Here is a 16,936-nt window from a genome sequence, read left to right as displayed (position 1 = left end):
GCTCCTTGCCTTCATAGTTGCTACTACCTATTGCGCAGAGTAATGCACTACTTACAGACCTACTGTAATATACTGTAATACTGTAAATAACATGTATTTTAAAGGCTCCAATAATTGTCCCTCAGATATATGTTGGCTCATTTCTACTTCAGACTAATATTAATTAAAGTAATTGTGAATTCTGCCTTGTGCGTACCTCCGAGCACAGTGTAGCTATAAAACGTATAGGCTTTGTCAGTTCCCTTTTTTTTTTCAGAACAGGTTTTAGTATGTATTGCTTGATATAGAAATTTTCAGTACGCTTTGAACACCGCATCATATACACACAATATATTTCAGGACATTAGTCCATGAGAGGACTCAGCATATTGGAAAGTCAGATACTGGGTTTTAATTTTCAGGTTGAATAGTTATTTAAAACAGTGAAAACTAAGGTTGGCTTTTTTATTTCTTAATCCTGTTTCTTCTTTTAGGGCTAGACAAATATTGATACACAACACATTTGCAGTTATTGATTTTCTTCATACTTTTATTGCATAGTTTTTATTTAATGTTCCACTTAAATTGATTTTTTTTTTAAACTTTTGTGGTTCCATTCAGTTATTGAAGCTTTTATCTAACCGCTTCATTTTATTTTAGTTACTATTCCTACTGCTGCTCGGTTGCTATGGAAAACATGAAAGATGGGTCTGTTCCTCTCCATTCCCCCTCACCCTGCAAGCCAAATTTTCTTTGCGGAAAAATCTGCATCTTCAATTCTTGGGTACATCGCAGGGAACAAGAACCAGACAAACAAGCACAGACACGCAGAGCGGAGTCGCACAAGCTGTGGCTCCTTCGCAGTCCTGGCTAAAAATCGCATGAGCAAACTCTTCCGAAAAGAATTCCCATTGACGTTATTCCTATACCTTAATATTACGTGTCGTAAGGACGGCAGGCTGCCGCAACGCTGGGAGTTTGCGCGCCCTTTCGCCGCCCCGACGGGTACCATTTTCCCTTCCTTCCCGAAGGGCACATCTCCATCGGACCCTACGGGCGCGATGGCTGGGTCTGCTCCTGCTAGATGACTTCGGCTGTTTTCCACCTTGGACCCACAGGGAAATTCAAACCCGTGGGTTGGGGCAAGGGGAAGCGGACTGGTGTCTGGCGTAGCCCTTTAAATGAATTGGGTTTGCAATATAGGTATGTTAATTAAAAGTAAGTTTGTTGGGATTTTTTTTTTCTCTTTTATCATTCCCAGGCTGAATTCATAGAATTTAAACAAAAGCAGGAAGAAGAAGCCAGGACAAGAGCACATCGAAATGAACAGAGGAGGTATGATGCCAAAATGCAGAACACACTCTAATTGAATTCCTCTCTGGAAAGGGTCTCAAAATTACAGGCATGCGTGCTTTAGAAAACAATTGCAATGAGGATTCCCTGACCTCGCCTCTGGTTTAGCTTTGCCTTCAAATGAGCTACTAATATCCATCATTACAATTGCTCCCTGTAATTCAGTATGACCCAGAGTGCCTTTTTCACTTCGTTTATCCTGTCAGCATAGGTTACAGCATAGGGTAGAAACTATTAGTAGTTTCATGGGTAACTACTAGTATAGTAGTTTCGGCTGGGAAACATTTTATTTATCTCTCTCTCTCTCTCTCTCTTTATTTTTGCTTTATTTTAGACTGGGCTACTTGTCCGTGCCACATTTTGTGGTTGACTGTCACTAAGTTAACAGGCAGAGCTAAACATGGGATTTGATATCGATAGAGATGGAAGCTGCAGTGCAGCTTGGCCTTCTGCTGCTGCATTGGTCGTGCCCCAGGCTGTGCCCCACTGCTGTGCCCTCTCTGTGCTCAGCGGTTCTAATCTTGCACTTCTGTCACTTAACTGACTTTCCATTATCTTGAAGCACAGCTTTATTCTCAACTTTGTCTTCTGCTGGTAAAAAGAAGCAACGCTTAGGCTCAAAAATAAAAACAGCAATTGTTTCTTCTTTATATCATTAGGGAAATATAAAAAAAATTACTTCTGTAGGCAACCACTCTCCATACTGTTTTCATTTCTTTTTTTTTCCTCTAGCAAAGATATTGAGATAATTACCCATAGAAGTTAATGAAGGATTTTCGATTCAGTCCATCTCATGTCCCTAGACAGAAATAATCCAGTATCTTGCATTTTACATCATTCTTACCAATAGCATTGTAAAACATTAAAACAACAGTCATGTCTAAGCATGTGTGTCAGTCCTAAGCGTTAATAGGCGGGGAAAAAGAAACAGTTTTCAGAAGGTTTGAAAATATTTAAAACAGATTGAGGAAAAGTGTGTTTGTATTTGTGCATGGTTTCCAGATTGATAGAGCAGTACAAGAAAATGCTAGAGTTGATTTCAGAGCTGGATGGTAGGGAGAGTTGTCAGCTACACAAATTGTCTCAATTAGCAACAAGATTAAGTGAGGGTTTTCTTTGGCATTAGCAAATCAGTACTTCTAGAAACTCTCCTTGTGTACTGAAAGCTGAAAGACTACCTAAGGTGGATTGTCAAAATAGCTACCCCCCCCCCCCGGTAAGGTGGGTGGTGGTATGCAGGTCGTCTTTCTACGGAGAATTTTGGTGCATTTCTCACAGCAGCTGAGGTGTGCCTTTTAATCACAATGGACTGATCACAGGATAAGGATGCACCTAGTGAAGTGAAAATGAAATCCACCCTATCTCATGCCTGTCCATGGTTATGCAGCACAGGCTTGAAAAATGTAGGAAAATGGGTATTGAACTGAGAATGGGGAAAGCCACTCACAGAATGTTAAATTTCAAAAGTCTGTGAACTCCTCAGCTACCTTCAATCATCATTCATTTTTTGTTGTATTTTAAGAGTAAATAATGCTTTCCTGGACCGACTGCAGAACAAAACACAACCTAATAGCACCTACCAACCTGGTTATTCTGGGAGTCTGGACTACCTCAGTAACGACGCCTGGGTAAGTTTTTGGATACAGAACGTGAAAGCAATCAGATTGTTTAAAAGTTGACTTTTCCCCCAGATACTATGATGTGTCTGTGTGCGTTTAGCCTGCCTGACAGAACGTACAGTCCTGGCTGGCTGTCTACAATAGCTTTTAAGAAGAAATCCTGTCTTAAATATAAGCTGTTCAAATGGGAGGAGGGAGGAACAGCTGCTCTTGCAGCAGAACTCAGTGGCTTTGCATGCAAGATACTTACTGCAAGGAACCGCATCCAAGGTACTTCCTTAAGTTCAGAAAAAAGGGTGTTGAAATCATAAGGGATTTTTTGAAAGCCTTTAAATGAAAGTTGTTTGGAAATGCTGTAAACATTTTAATATGATATTGAAATTGGAGGGGGAAAATCCCATGAAAGGTACAGCTGTTCATTTTTTACCTGTATAAAATTACAACAAAGACCCAACTGCATCCAATTTAAAATACATAATATTTGTAAGGATTCTTTGAAGAAAAGATATCCTGACTGTAGCCTATTAAACATCCAGTAATTTTTTCAGCTGTCCTAATGAGGCATTAATGTGACTGTTATTTAGAATTGCACTCTTCAGTGTAAAAAAAAAAAAAAAAAAAAAAGTAGTATTCCCATCATGGAAATTTCCATTAGGTTGAAATTCCATTGCTGAGAGCACCCTAGTGCAGAAATGGAAGATTTACAAAGACTGAGCAGCAAAAGGATGAGAGTCTAAGAGAATTTAGTGAGTGTGCCAGTGTAGAGAAAGATGTTTAGCTGATAAATCAGAAAAGCTTGAATGGGATTAGTTGGACTGTCTGGTGGGGATGTGTGTGTTGGCAGTATGGGTTCAAGCATCTACAAAGTCAAGGCATGATTAAGAAGCAGATATTCTTGCTGCTGGAGTTTTCTATATACTGGAAGCGGAAAAAAAGAGTCTTAATTACTACAAGCTTTGGGCAAGCCCTGGGCCATGGCAGAGGGCTCGGGAACCTTGGATTGAGGCCACCTTTGTCCATAGCAGGTCTCTTGATCTTGCTGAGACAAAGCAGGACCTGCCAGCTCAACATCCCATAAGGTCTGCGGGCAGCTGCTTGGAGGACCAGTTGGTTAGAGGCTTTACTGGGAAGGCCTGTATCACGTGCCAGGGAATCCAGGAGTTGTTGGAAGCCAAACTGCAAATGTCCAGGCTAGTGACAGAGTGTGACCAAGAGAGCGCTCTGTATGGCTGAATCTTCTCCTGAAGGATGGCGTGTCTGCAGATAGCAGAGGCTTCAGGTAGGACAGAGCCGACTGATACCCAGTAAGCAGCAAAAGATAAAGTCTGCTGGATGGGCCCTGGTTAACAAAGGCAGCAAGGGCAGAAATTATCATTTTTATTTCACTTTGTGTCCTTTGTCCCAATTTGTAAACTGTTTTCTGATAAAAGGAAATGCGTGACACAGCCGAGATCCCCAACATCTAAACTCGAGCATCTCCATCAGGGTGCCTGCTGTCACCACTGAAAACCTTTGCCATTGCCTGCAGAGGGAGCGGGGTTTTGCCTTTAGCCAGGTGCCCTAAATCCTCTTCCACAGGGCAGATGTTGGGTCCACCAAATAAGCGCTCTCAGCTCAGGCACAGTTTGAACAACAGACGACTCTGTGATGTACACAGTCAATCTATGCTTTTTTAAAAATACATGTATTCAAAGAATGCATCAACACAAATGCAATAAAACCTTGTGTGTAGAAGTGATAAATTTCCTACTCTGATGTTTACTTAATGGCTCCCAAGGAGCCTGGCTTCTGGGTAATGCTAGATTATCCATTTTTTCCTTTATGCTATGATGTGAGATTTGAAGACTAAACAAAGTAGGGAAAGAATAAACTATGAGAGAATATGTCATCATGGAAAGGAATTAAAAATTAGTATTGGTAACAAGAGCAAGAAAGAAAAATCTCTCTCAAAAGATAGGCTGGAGGCTGCAACCTCAGTGTCTTGGATTATACCAAGATTCTTCTCCCTTCCCTTGGGATTTTAAGCAAAATGAACTGACCTCCAAGTGGGGCTCACAAGTCTGCAGTGTGACATTTTACATTACAAGGGAGCAAACTGAAACAGGTCAGACTATATCCTAAGATTAAAAGAAATTTAAAAGGTTCCCAAAGTTAAGACCTGCAGGTAATTTTTGAGCCTGCTCCGTCTGTGGCACTGAAGAGGAAATGTTCTCTTTCCTGCTTTTTTTTTTTCCATCTTGAACTCTTTAGAGTCACAACGGCTTCACACTGAACAGAAACTGAACATCACACCGTGTTGTCGATACACCTGCTGTATTTTTCACTATTATTTCTCTTAGCCTGGTTTCGTAAGGAAATGAAGTTTGTATGATCATGCTGTGTGTCTACATGTAATAAGGCGTTCAACCTGCTGGCCAGTCTTTAGCCAAATTTGCAAGGGAGTATCAGTCTCAACTAAGTTTCTGTGCGTTTCATGAAAAGCAATGGCTTTTGTGGGGAGAGACCCCCAAAAAGTGCCCCAGTCTGAGGGGTGATGGGAAGGACCTGGGCGCTCTCTGCGTTGTTCTGCTGCAGCTCTGCCCTGTTTTCCTGGGGGCTAGGGGATGCAAAAAGGGACATGGATATCACAGGGGACGTGGAGAGGAGGGGAGGAAGGTGAATTTATTGTGTGTGTCTGGAAAGGCAGGAGGAGAGCAGTTGCATTGCCCAGTTGTCCCCTAATTGGTAAGAAACCAGTTTTCATTAATTCACCTGCCCTCCAGACATCTTGTGTTTTATTAGGAATATTTATAAGCTGTTATTTCAAGAAGGATCTTCACGAAAGTAATCTTTTCTCCCTTTTTGGTTATAAATGCCAGGGTGCTGTCTGGGTGGTTGTGTGGTTTCTTTTTTTAACGGGAAGACAAATTAATGAATTTCCACTTTTGTCTGTGAGCTACTGCACCCTTGAGAGAGCATCGAGACTTGTCGTATGCTATCAAGAAAGTTTTGATGTCCTTTGTGCCGCCTTTGTCTCTAACATAAAGATAAACCTTTTAGGATAGGAGGGTAAAAAAAAATAACAGTTGTCATTTCGATATCAAAGTTTAATCAACAAGATTTAATCCTTACTCAGCTGTGACCTATGACTGAAACAGTATCTATTCACAGTAATGGCACAAATGATCAGTTTTACTTAAATGTTAAAACACTTCTATTTTTACAAAATAATAACTCTAAAACAGTTGCATGTTTTTATGTCGCTCCCTCATGAGATTTGCCCATGTTGAAGTACGGAGGGATTTGCAGAGGCCAAGTGCTAACGCATGGCAAGCCTGTAAGAGAGCCCTTGTTTGTTTTTTGTGTTGAAATGGAGCACTGTCAAGGACCCTTTTGTCTATTCGATTGATGGGAAGAGGTGACGTGGTGAACATATCAAATTTATTTGTCTACTCTCCTTTAATGAAATACTAGTTGTCTTGTTGAAACTCTCTGAGCTATAGTAAACTCAGGATCTAGAAGGCAACATGACATATTACACCTTCCCATTTCGTGTCTCCATTACACCCGGAGTCATGCATAAGAATGAGAAATGCTCTCTCGGATGCTGACTCTGCTCTTTCAGTGGATGTGTAATTCTAAATGTTTGTTGTGGGAAGCAACTATGCCCTGAATACACAGGTGCAGTGTGACAGAAAACCCCATTCTTTTCCTTTCCCATATGCAGAACAGGAACTCGATGCATGCTGGATAAATCTGTTTTGAGGAAACATGATTTATGGATAAAACTATTTGAAATAAACATGGTTTGTGGGTTAGCACTTGGTTTAGTTCTTGTAGCATGATCCATGGCAATGTTTCTTTGGAGTCTCAACCAGCACTTGATTTATGCTATTTGCTACCAATTTGAGAGGGAGCATGTCATGAAGTTATGTTGCACGGCGAAGAAGAACCATAGCTCAAAGGTCCCTGAAGTTACAAGGCCAGCACGCATGCCACAGTTTTCCATATAAAATCAGCCTTTAATGCAGACTTCCATGAATTTTTAGATGGACAAAGCTGCACTGAAAATGCTGGTTTCCCAGCACAAAGAAAAAGCTTTTATTTAATGTGGGAATATTGAGATGAGAATATTTATACAAAAAGGTTCCAGAGTGCAATCCGCAATGGTTACGTTTCTTTTAATGAGGAATATGGTTTGCTAACTTAGCTTTAACCTGGTTAGTCTACGTACAGTCTGAGTTGGAAAGATTATTAAATTTTTTCGTAAAACTGGTTCTTTTGGTCTTTGGGTTTGTTTTCTTTTCGTTGAGAGTAATGTGCTTGTCTTTCCTGGCAGAAGGATGGCAGAAAATAAATAAACTACTCAGCAGAAGTATCAGCATCAATATAGGAACCTCAGATGAGCAGGTGCAGGCAGGCTGTAGCTGAGTTTAATGACTTGCCTCTGACAAGGCAGTGAAACAGCATATGCAGATGTGTTCTGCCTGGCTTGACTTTGAGCTCAATCATTCTTTCCTTTGAAAATCTCATCCTGAAAGAGAATAGTGGGAGTCTGGGGAGGAGCAGAAGAAACTTTTCACTCTTTCAAATTGTGTGAGATCAAGAAAGGATTGAGGCATCTGAAGATATTGGAAACACATCTAGATTGATTTTTCCAGCAAAAACAAGATATGCTTATCTCCTGAGTTAATACACCCTGCTATTCATATTAAGTTCAAATTGAAGAAATATTTATTGCTGGAATTGGAATCTTGCAGAAGGGTTTACTTGTTATTTTAAGTGGAGTTTCAAAAGACGAGAAAGGGCACCAAGTAATCACGAAAGTTCCACACAACTGGAAAACCAGAATTCCTTGCGTAAATATGTGATTGTACTGTACATTGTACTGTACTAATGCATTTTTTTTCTTGCATCCAGGAGTCACACTACTTGGAATAAAGGAGGAGAAAGGTAAGGGTAATGAATTTCTTCATTCTTTTCAGTACCAATGCTGGTGTTAATTTAGCTTCATATTTGACATTTCATCATGACAGCTTATGTGGTTTAATTCTCAAGCAATATGAGATTTATCTTAAAAAAAAAGCTTTCCAACTCTGTGTTTGGGGCCATGCAATGGCACATACCTGTTCTGAAACACCTTCTCATAAAGAAGTGCAGAACGTGTATTTCAAGTCAGAGGAGGTGCTGATGGAAGGGAAGGCATCTGCTGGGGGTGCCGTGAGATTTCCTGCTAAAACCTCAATACAGCCACATTCTCTGTGGCAGGGACTGTGAGTGGATAAACCTGGGCAGCTGAGGAACGTGGCTGGAAATGCAGGAGGCGACTCTGCAAACTTTCAGTGGTCTTAATTGAAAGAGGATGACTTTGTCGTGGGCCGTGTTCTTCCTGCTGTTTCCCATGAGCAAACAGGGAGACTATTCGTATCAGTGGTAAAACACCACGACTGAATCAGAGAAATCAGGCCCACTGTTTTCAAATGACGTTTTCATAAGGCTCACAGCACCGATGTTCTTTTCTGAAAGGGGTTCCCTACCCCAATATCCAGTTCCGATATAAAGATTTGTGCAGAGCCTTTCCTTCTAGGCTTGGAGACTTTTGAAGGAAGTTCACGTATTGACCCACATCATTCTTGCCTTAGGAGATGGCTTTGACATAACTTTTTTTTTTTTTGAGAGCTAGGATTTTATAAAGAGGAATTTTAAAAAATCAAATTTAAATAAGCCCCTTGCTTTCAACCCTTCTCCCACAAATGCAGATATTCTTCTGTGACTTTCTTCCTCATTTTCTGCTCCAACAGTTATTTTAGTATTTTTGCAGCAGGGTTGTATTCTGAAGATGGTATCTAAATAATATTGTTGGCCTCCCATGAGTCGTCTTTTCAGTTTTATGAGGAGTAAAATTGTTATTAAAAACTACCTCAAATTCACTAAAGAAATGACAACGAGTAGATAAAGGCAGCTCCCCACAGGGGAAGAAATGGCCATCTTTTGCAGCCCACAATACTATTAGGTTTTGCAAACTGTGGGCAGCTGCAGAAGTTCAACATATTGGATTCTTTGTCGGTTTTCACAATATCTACAATACCAATAATATATTTACATATGAACTGTACAAGAATTATGGATGGGTGTACTTTTGTACTTTTTTAAGCCATGTTTTACTGTTGTTTTGAAAACACATTTCAGCTTGCTACATTAATATATTGTTCAAAGAGTTATTAATATGTCTGCAGATAATTAGGACGTTTTGTGAATTAAATTTACAAAAAGATAGAAATCCCTTCATGAAGGCTTTACATAATTAAAAGCTAAAACCTGTCGGAAGAAAAGGGAGACTATTTTCCGGTGGACTTAATCCTAGGGAAGTTCACTTTGATTTTTGCTTTTGCTGCAAAAGATAATTTTTAATTCTGTTTTGTCCCTCTTGTTACAGGGTATTGGAAAAATATTCACTTTTATCTGGCCTAGGCCAAATGACCTTGTAAAAGCTCCAAGAAAGCGCTCTTTTATCATCGTGATTTTTTTTCTTACCCTGACTTCAGCTTCACACCCACTTCATGAGCAATCTGTGGAGACTGGTTTCTAGCTGTCATTATTCACGCATATTTGAAGCAGCTGATTATGAAAGTCCTATTTAATTTTTAATAAGAGAATGTGTCACTTTTTTTTTTTCATAAATTGTTTTGCCTCTTGCAGAATGTAATTATCCCAGTCTTTGGGATCTCAGAAAAAGAAGACATTAGCGGCTGCAGAAGCTGCAGTAATATCTGTGTTTACTTGCTGTTCTATACCAAGTCAAAAACATCTCAGGGACTTGAACTAAAGAAGCAGGTAGAGGCTTTTCTTTTGGGATGGGAAGGAGAAGCATTGCTGTTTTGGGGTATTTGTTTTGTTTTATTTTGGTGGGGATTTTGTGGAATTGTTTTACTATTGTATTCAACAGCAGACACTCAAGAAGAAACAGATGTGTGTATTGTAGACAGGATATTTTAAATATGGTTTTAGACACATACAACACATGAAAGAAATAAAAAACTTGAAATAACACTGAAATTTATTCAATCTTTCCTACATCTTTTGTGATATGATATACCAGTTTTTCACTTTGCCTGTTCCACCTTGGTAATTTCTGTTACATGAGCAGGGAAAACTACTGCAAGGTTAGCTTTAGTTTCTTGTTTTTCCTTGTCCCTTTAGTCTATTGGAATTTAATTTTTATCTCCCTGTTTCTGCAGATGACGACATTTTAATGCTTTCCAAAAGTCAGATGCATGACCAAGTTATTTCTAATAGAAAAGAAGGGTCCACAGTACATGGTAGATAAACCATGCAGACAAGAAAAAGTACCTGCGGCATTTACAAGTACATCTTAGGCAAAGTTAAAGGCTTCCTGAGCAGTTTTTTTTCAGTGTGCATGTATGCCACGGTATTTTTCCATGACCCTTGCCACATGGAAACTTCATAATGGATCACCTGAAGTTTTCCTTTGAACTATGAATGTTGCTACTTTCCCCTCTGGGACTCTCTGCAGTTGCCCTTGGCTCTCTTTGCCTCAAAGAATTACTCAAATCTCTCATACTACTAGCTAGCTGATGTTAATAGGAAATGCCTGAGACCTTGGTAATGCTCTGTGGTTTAGCCTTTTTTAAAATATCTGACACTGGGAAAATTCCTTGGGAAGACTTTTGCATGCCTACACAATGGCACTGTATTGCAAGTGGTACTTGGCTGCGCTATTGGACTGCTGCTTTGGAAATTAAATTCACACCTCCCTCCAAGAACTCCCTCACCCAGCCTGCTTTAGCAGATATCAAGGCTGGGGCTAAATGTCTGCAGAGTAGGATATATGCACATGCATGCACATATATTTTGAAGGAAATGTCTTTGCTTTAATCAGATCCTTGTATTGTACTCTAATCAGACCGAGACTTGCGGGTGGTCTTTTTGAAGTAGTGAACCTGCAGCCTCTCCACGCTTCACGTACGATACCCCTAGACCCAGCTGACAAAGGCTGAGTGGGAGGGCAAGTCACCACAGTCACTAACAAGTTAAAATTCAGTGTGAGCCTGTTGCTGTGTTTCTATACCCAAAGAAAAAGAAGAACTTTTTATTAACCTGCTACTTTCACATTCAGGAACAGTGATGGCAAGTCACCTTGAGTAACCTCTTCCATTAAGCTTGTCTACTTTCTTTTGGCTGTCTTCAAAGATGAAACCTGATCACAATCTTCAAAGTGCTTCCCCTTATCCAGCATTTCAATCTCTTATTTGAAATGCTCTCTACAAACTATTTCAGACATTAACTATTCCAGCCCTTTTTAATGGCAAAGTATCTGAATTTTTCCTCTCCTATCTTTCTGAACAGAACAAACAAATCTATATGAACAGTGGCCCAGGAAATGTCTTTGAGAGCCATGGCCTGCAATGGAGATGATAAGAAGTTACACGCATCCATGAATTGATGTTAGCAGGATGTCTGGAAAATGCTGTTCTTATCCTGTTGGAAAGCTTCCAGTATCTCAGAATTACCATCTCCCCCCACACACATCCTGCCAAAACTTTAAGCTTGAAAGCAAAGGGATGTTATGACATCTCTTTAAAGGGGTTATAATGAAATGAACTGGTGATAGACTGGGAAAATGGCTTCATGTCTGTCAAGACTTAGGAACTGATAGTTGGGTGTGTTTGCTAGCTGCATGTTAGAGTAAACCTTTGATGAAGATTGTCAAATACAAATAGGTTCCTCTAGTTATAACTTAGACCAACCAAATTAATTATCTTTTATGCAGTGGTATAAAACCAGATTTTATTACTATATAACAGTAAATGGAGGTTCTTTTTTTTTGTTTTGAAAATTGTTTTTGTCTCCATATAATCTGCACTGATAATCTCCTTGCTATTTCAGAAACAAACCTTCCAAGGGGAGTGGTATGGGGGCTGGAAGTTACAAGAGGAAACCCCCTTGCATTTTCATTGCTGAGACAAATTCATTTTAACAAACTGACTGAACCATTAAGATCAGCTATTCTGAATTCCGATGTAACTTGACAGCAAGATTCCTATGTTTAGATTTTATGGTCTGCCTAAATCAGAAACTACCTTCCTATGAAGAAATGCAGTGTTCATTTAAGAACTTACAAGATTGATTCTCCATTATGTATCTAAAAGTTGTTCCAATGGTTTAACTATCCTTGCTTTTAAAAATATCTGCCTGACTCCTAGTTCAAACTTTCCCAGTTTCAAGCGTCCATTATTGAATTTTCCTAACAACTTACCTGATAAATTAAAGAGTTTTCTGCTCTTGGGGCTCTTATTTTTTTCAGTGTGCATATCTGGACAGCTTCATTCAATTTGCAGTCCTTGTTCAGCTTTTATTCTTAAAAATATCCCAGATTTACAGAAAGCCTCAGATGTGACAGGATTCGGTATAAGTGTACCTTCTTTTTGGTATGTGCCTCACTACCCAGACACGGAGGCAGAATATTATTAGGTACTAGAAAGGGAGCTAATCCATAGCTTACATTTTATGGTACTCATCCATGTTCAGTTCACGCCTCTGCTTCAAGAAATCCAAACCCCTGTCCCCTGTCTTGGAGAATATCTTAACCACTGGGCTCTTTAGGGTAGTTGTCAGCACCCAGGCTGTGATGGCTCTTCTGCTTTATGCAAAGGAATAGAAATTCACGTGAAGTGAGAAGGCACATGGCTTTACCCAGCCCAGGAGCTGGATGTTCCTGCTGTGGCCCATGCCATGACTCTGCTCCCCATCTGTCCTGGTTTAACCCAGCAGGCAGCTAAACACCACACAGCCGTTCCCTCCCTCCCCAGTTGGATGGGGGAAAGAATTGCGAAAAAAAAAGAAAAATTTGTGGGTTGAGGCAAAGGCAGTTTAATAGGACAGGAAAGGAAGGGGAAATAATAACAATAATAATAATAAAAGAACTAGAATATACAAAACAAGTGATGCACAATGCGATTGCTCACCACCTGCCAGTTCCTGAGCAGTGGCCCCCAGCCAGTCTTCCCCCCAGTTTATATACTGGGCATGACATCCCATGGTATGGAATATCCCTTTGGCCGGTTTGGGTCAGCTGTCCTGGCTGTGTCCCCTCCCAAATTCTTGTGCCCCCCCCACCCCCCAGCCTCCTCGCTGGCAGGGCAGTAGGAGAAGCTGAAGAGTCCTTAGTGTAAACGCTGCTTAGCAACAACTAAAACATCAGTGTGTTATCAACATTATTCTCATCCTAAATCCAAAACGTAACACTATACGAGCTACTAGGAAGAAAATTAACTCTATCCCAGCCGAAACCAGGACACCCTCATAGTCCTCCCTAAGGGTTCCCTCACATAGCGCACTCACTTCTTTACACTTCCAGATATTTGTGTTCTCTAGTCCTGCTCCTGGAGTACAGACTGTCTGGCAGAAATCCCTTTCACTCCCTCTGTTAAGCATTCCTCCTCCTTTCCCTTCAGTCATGTGCCCTTTCTTGTTAAATCCCTCTACTTCACCAGCTGAATTGCATCAGGAGCCCGTAATCCAAGGATTCTTCTTCCGCACTCTTGACTCCTTCAACAACAGGCTCGTTCCCTGCTATATCTTATCGAAGAACTAATGGACAAAACACTACTGCTATTTGCTGCTTCAACTTTTTTTCTTTTGCAATCATTTCTTCTTCTTTTCTGAGAAGAGGATGTGTTTTCCTGACTCCTCTCTATGTTCCCTACTTATCCCATCCTTTCCCATCTTTATGGGGCTGCATTAGGAAGACCATTGCCAATGGGTCAAGGGAGGTGATCCTTACCCTCTACTTAGCGCTGGTGAGACACATTTGGATTGCTGGGTCCGGTGCTGGGCTCCCCAGTACAAGGAGGACATGGACATGCTGGAGTGAGTCCAGCAAAGGGCCACGAAGATGATGAAGGGACTGGATCATCTTTGATATGAGGACAGACGTGAGAGAGCTGGGACTGTTCAGCCTGGAGAATATAAGGGTCAGAGGGATCTGATCCATGTGGGTAAATATTGGAAGAGGGGGAGTAAAGGGGATGGAGCCAGGCCATTGGTGCCCAAGGACAAGGGGCAATGGGCACAGATTAAAATACAGAAAATTCTGTCTAAACACACAACCGCCCTTTCTTTGTACTGTGAGAGTGATCAGGCCCTGGCACGGGTTGCCCAGAGAGGCCGCTGAGTCCCCATCCTTGGAGATATACAAAACCAAACTGGACAGCCCTGAGCAACCTGCCGTCGGTGACCCTGCTCTGATCTGACATCCAGAGGTGCCTGTGAACCTCACCTGTCCTGCGGTGATCTCCTAATCTGTCTATAGCTATTTTCGTCTTCTGCTATCACTCATTTCTTTCCTCAGCCCGTATTTTCCGCTTTCAGCTCACAATCCAAGAAAAAGTTGTGGTTTCATCCTGCAGACATAAACCAAAATTTTTGTGCCCCAATTAATTTTAACTGCTTCCACCCCTCTTTTTTTATAAAAAACTTTGTACCTTGTTTACAGTAATTCTACACTTTTAAAATTAATTTTTGAAGAAGTAGTTTAAATCAATATCTCAAATTATTTCGTTTTGTCTAAGTCTTGGAGCCGACCCTTTGTCTTCACCCTCCTTTCTTGTTCGCAACAGCCAGTCCTGGTCCTCTTGAGCTCTGCCCATGGTGGCTCTCCCCCAGCTCGTTCCCTTGGGCAGCTCTGCAGGACCCTGGATGCCAACTTCAGCGCACCTGAGGTCTGAACTGCTCATTTTCCTCCCTCACCTGTGGAGGAGGAACCTGTAAGTGTCTCGTGTTATCCACAATAAATGTTTTCTCTTGTCCTGGCCTTAAAGGAGTCACCGTCGCGGCGATCGTGGGCAGGCACTCAGCAGATGCTGACACTGTCAGTAGAGGGGGAGCATTCCCTGTGGCCGGGGCTGGGTAGAAATGCAAGCTTGAAGGTGAGAGAAAATTCACTTGAGCTTCTTCAGCCTCTCATTAAAGGCTTTCCAAATTTCAAACCCTTCTAGGGATCTCATCTGAACTCTCTGCGGTCTGCTCTCATTAAAAAAGTGTGGGTTTCTTTCTTGCCAACATTAATTCATTTTTTATCTCGCTTACAGCCCACATTCCCTGTTCCTAGCTGTTTGATCTTCACACCTAGCTCTTTAATTAAAAGAAGGCAAGCCCAGCTTTTCCTGCTGTCTGGACCTCTCTCTAGAAGCTCTCTTTATCTCTCATTCAGTTAGTGCCAACCACAGGCTTTACCACCAATTTCTCTTGCTTTCCCTCCCAATCCATGAACTCCCCTGAACTACATTTGGATAAGAAAACCCTGCCAGATATGTTATTTTTGAAAGATCATTCCCATTCAGTATTTTCTTTTTAAATCTCTCTAGTAAATTTTTAATTCGCTTACCTAGACTTTGAAGTTTGAATAGTTCTTTATTTTTTTAAATGAGAAAGTCATATGGCCTTATGTAACTTTGCTATTTTAACAAATGCACCTTTTGGCAGACTAGTAATCACACAAAAAATGCGATTTATTTATCTTTAAAGTTTTATCTTTCGTTAAACCATGTTGTCTGGTATTAATTATGCTGTTCACCCCTAATTCTTTATTGACCACATCCTATTTTGCCTTCCTGGTATCTCATTTTTGTAGAATTTGATCCTCACTGCAGATAAGCTTTTAGTAGTCACCCTCCATATTTACTCCACCAAGGAAAAGGTTAAGTCTTGGATTACAAAGGCAAAAACAAAGTTATAAAGAGAGAAAAATAACAAATGCAGTCTTGGTGTATTCCTGATACCAAAGCTCTCATCTAAGTATCACTTCACAGCTTTGAGTAATACTGTGGCCCAGCAGCCAAGAGCAAAACAGCCAGGTCTACTCTTCATTGCCATCCTCTCAGTTACAGCCAAAAGTTTTCTGGTTTGTTCAATATGAAACCAGAAAACAGCATTTCTCACCTTGAGAATCTACAGCTTTCTCCATTATGTAGAGTACCCTATGATATTTCACTTTTGCTCTTCTTTTGTGGACAGACTGTATTGCTATTGACTCTCTCTTTTTTTTTTCTTTTTTTTTTTTAAAGGAGCAAAAGGCACGTTAGAATGCTTGTATCTTGATTTGTATTTGTTTTGTTGATCTGCACAACTGAATTGCTTCCTTTTTCTTCATGGAGAGTCGGGGAAACAGATGTTGTGCTGTCATAGCACATCTTGAAGGTTAGCAATTGCTAGCACAGCAAAGCAGAGACTAGAGCTTTCAATCCTAGAAATTGGACTACTTCTCTTTATTCACGTACCTGATCCAAACCCATTTAAATAAATCAAAAAGATTTGCCACAAGGAACTAGTCTGGGCCTTTTACTGGAGGTTAAGGTAACTGAATTGCAACTCCAAAGCTATAATACATAAGGAAGTTTCTTAGGTAAATTTCACCTATTTTGCCCAATTTCTTTTTAACCTGAATAAAATGGCACCCCTTCTCCCCCCGCCCCCAAAACCCCAAAACCCCAAACCCCAAACCAAACCAAAATAAAACAAACTGTCTTCTTTTTTTTTTTTTTTAAATTTCCCCCAGAGAGAAGAAATAGTTGAATTTGATAGGCTGGAACTTTTTTTTTTTTTATTAGCCTTTATTTTATGTGACTTTTCAGAAGTTCTGCAGTACCTTGTCACACTGGATGAATTCTGATGAATTCTCTGTTCTCTTGAACTTCTACGTTTTCTATATGTGAGATCAAAACTCAAAGTGCCAATTACTTTACTCTTTAAATCAATGTCTCTCTTGGCTCTCCTTCAAAAAAAGGCTGTATGAAGCAGTGATTCATTCTGCTATCTCTGTTCAATCTGGGAAAATGCATTGCTTGCTCTTTGTACCTTGGCAATTGTCTCCAGCAGAAGGCAATGGGAAATATTGGTATTGAAATAGGTTAAACTTATAGGAAAGAAACCCAACCATAAAGATAAAATAATTTAATAAACAGATTCAATGTAATTATTGCCTTACA

General features: G+C 40.4%; 1 protein-coding gene across 3 annotated transcripts in view; it reads left to right on the top strand.

Annotated features, from left to right (window-relative positions):
* Positions 1 to 9,990, top strand: part of EPSTI1 (epithelial stromal interaction 1) — a 48,551-nt gene extending 38,561 nt beyond the window's left edge. For all 3 annotated transcript variants that reach the window (XM_069802648.1, XM_009918116.2, XM_009918101.2), the window contains 4 exons: positions 1,241 to 1,314; positions 2,855 to 2,960; positions 7,851 to 7,883; positions 9,367 to 9,990. In XM_069802648.1, coding sequence (XP_069658749.1) covers positions 1,241 to 1,314; positions 2,855 to 2,960; positions 7,851 to 7,871 — 201 coding nt within the window. In that variant the 3' untranslated portion in view covers positions 7,872 to 7,883; positions 9,367 to 9,990. The remainder of the gene's footprint in view (positions 1 to 1,240; positions 1,315 to 2,854; positions 2,961 to 7,850; positions 7,884 to 9,366) is intronic.
* Positions 9,991 to 16,936: the final 6,946 nt, after the last annotated feature.

This window comes from Haliaeetus albicilla, chromosome 15, assembly GCF_947461875.1.
Source record: "Haliaeetus albicilla chromosome 15, bHalAlb1.1, whole genome shotgun sequence".
Lineage (NCBI taxonomy): Eukaryota > Metazoa > Chordata > Aves > Accipitriformes > Accipitridae > Haliaeetus > Haliaeetus albicilla.
This window is presented reverse-complemented; position numbering and strand designations above follow the sequence as displayed.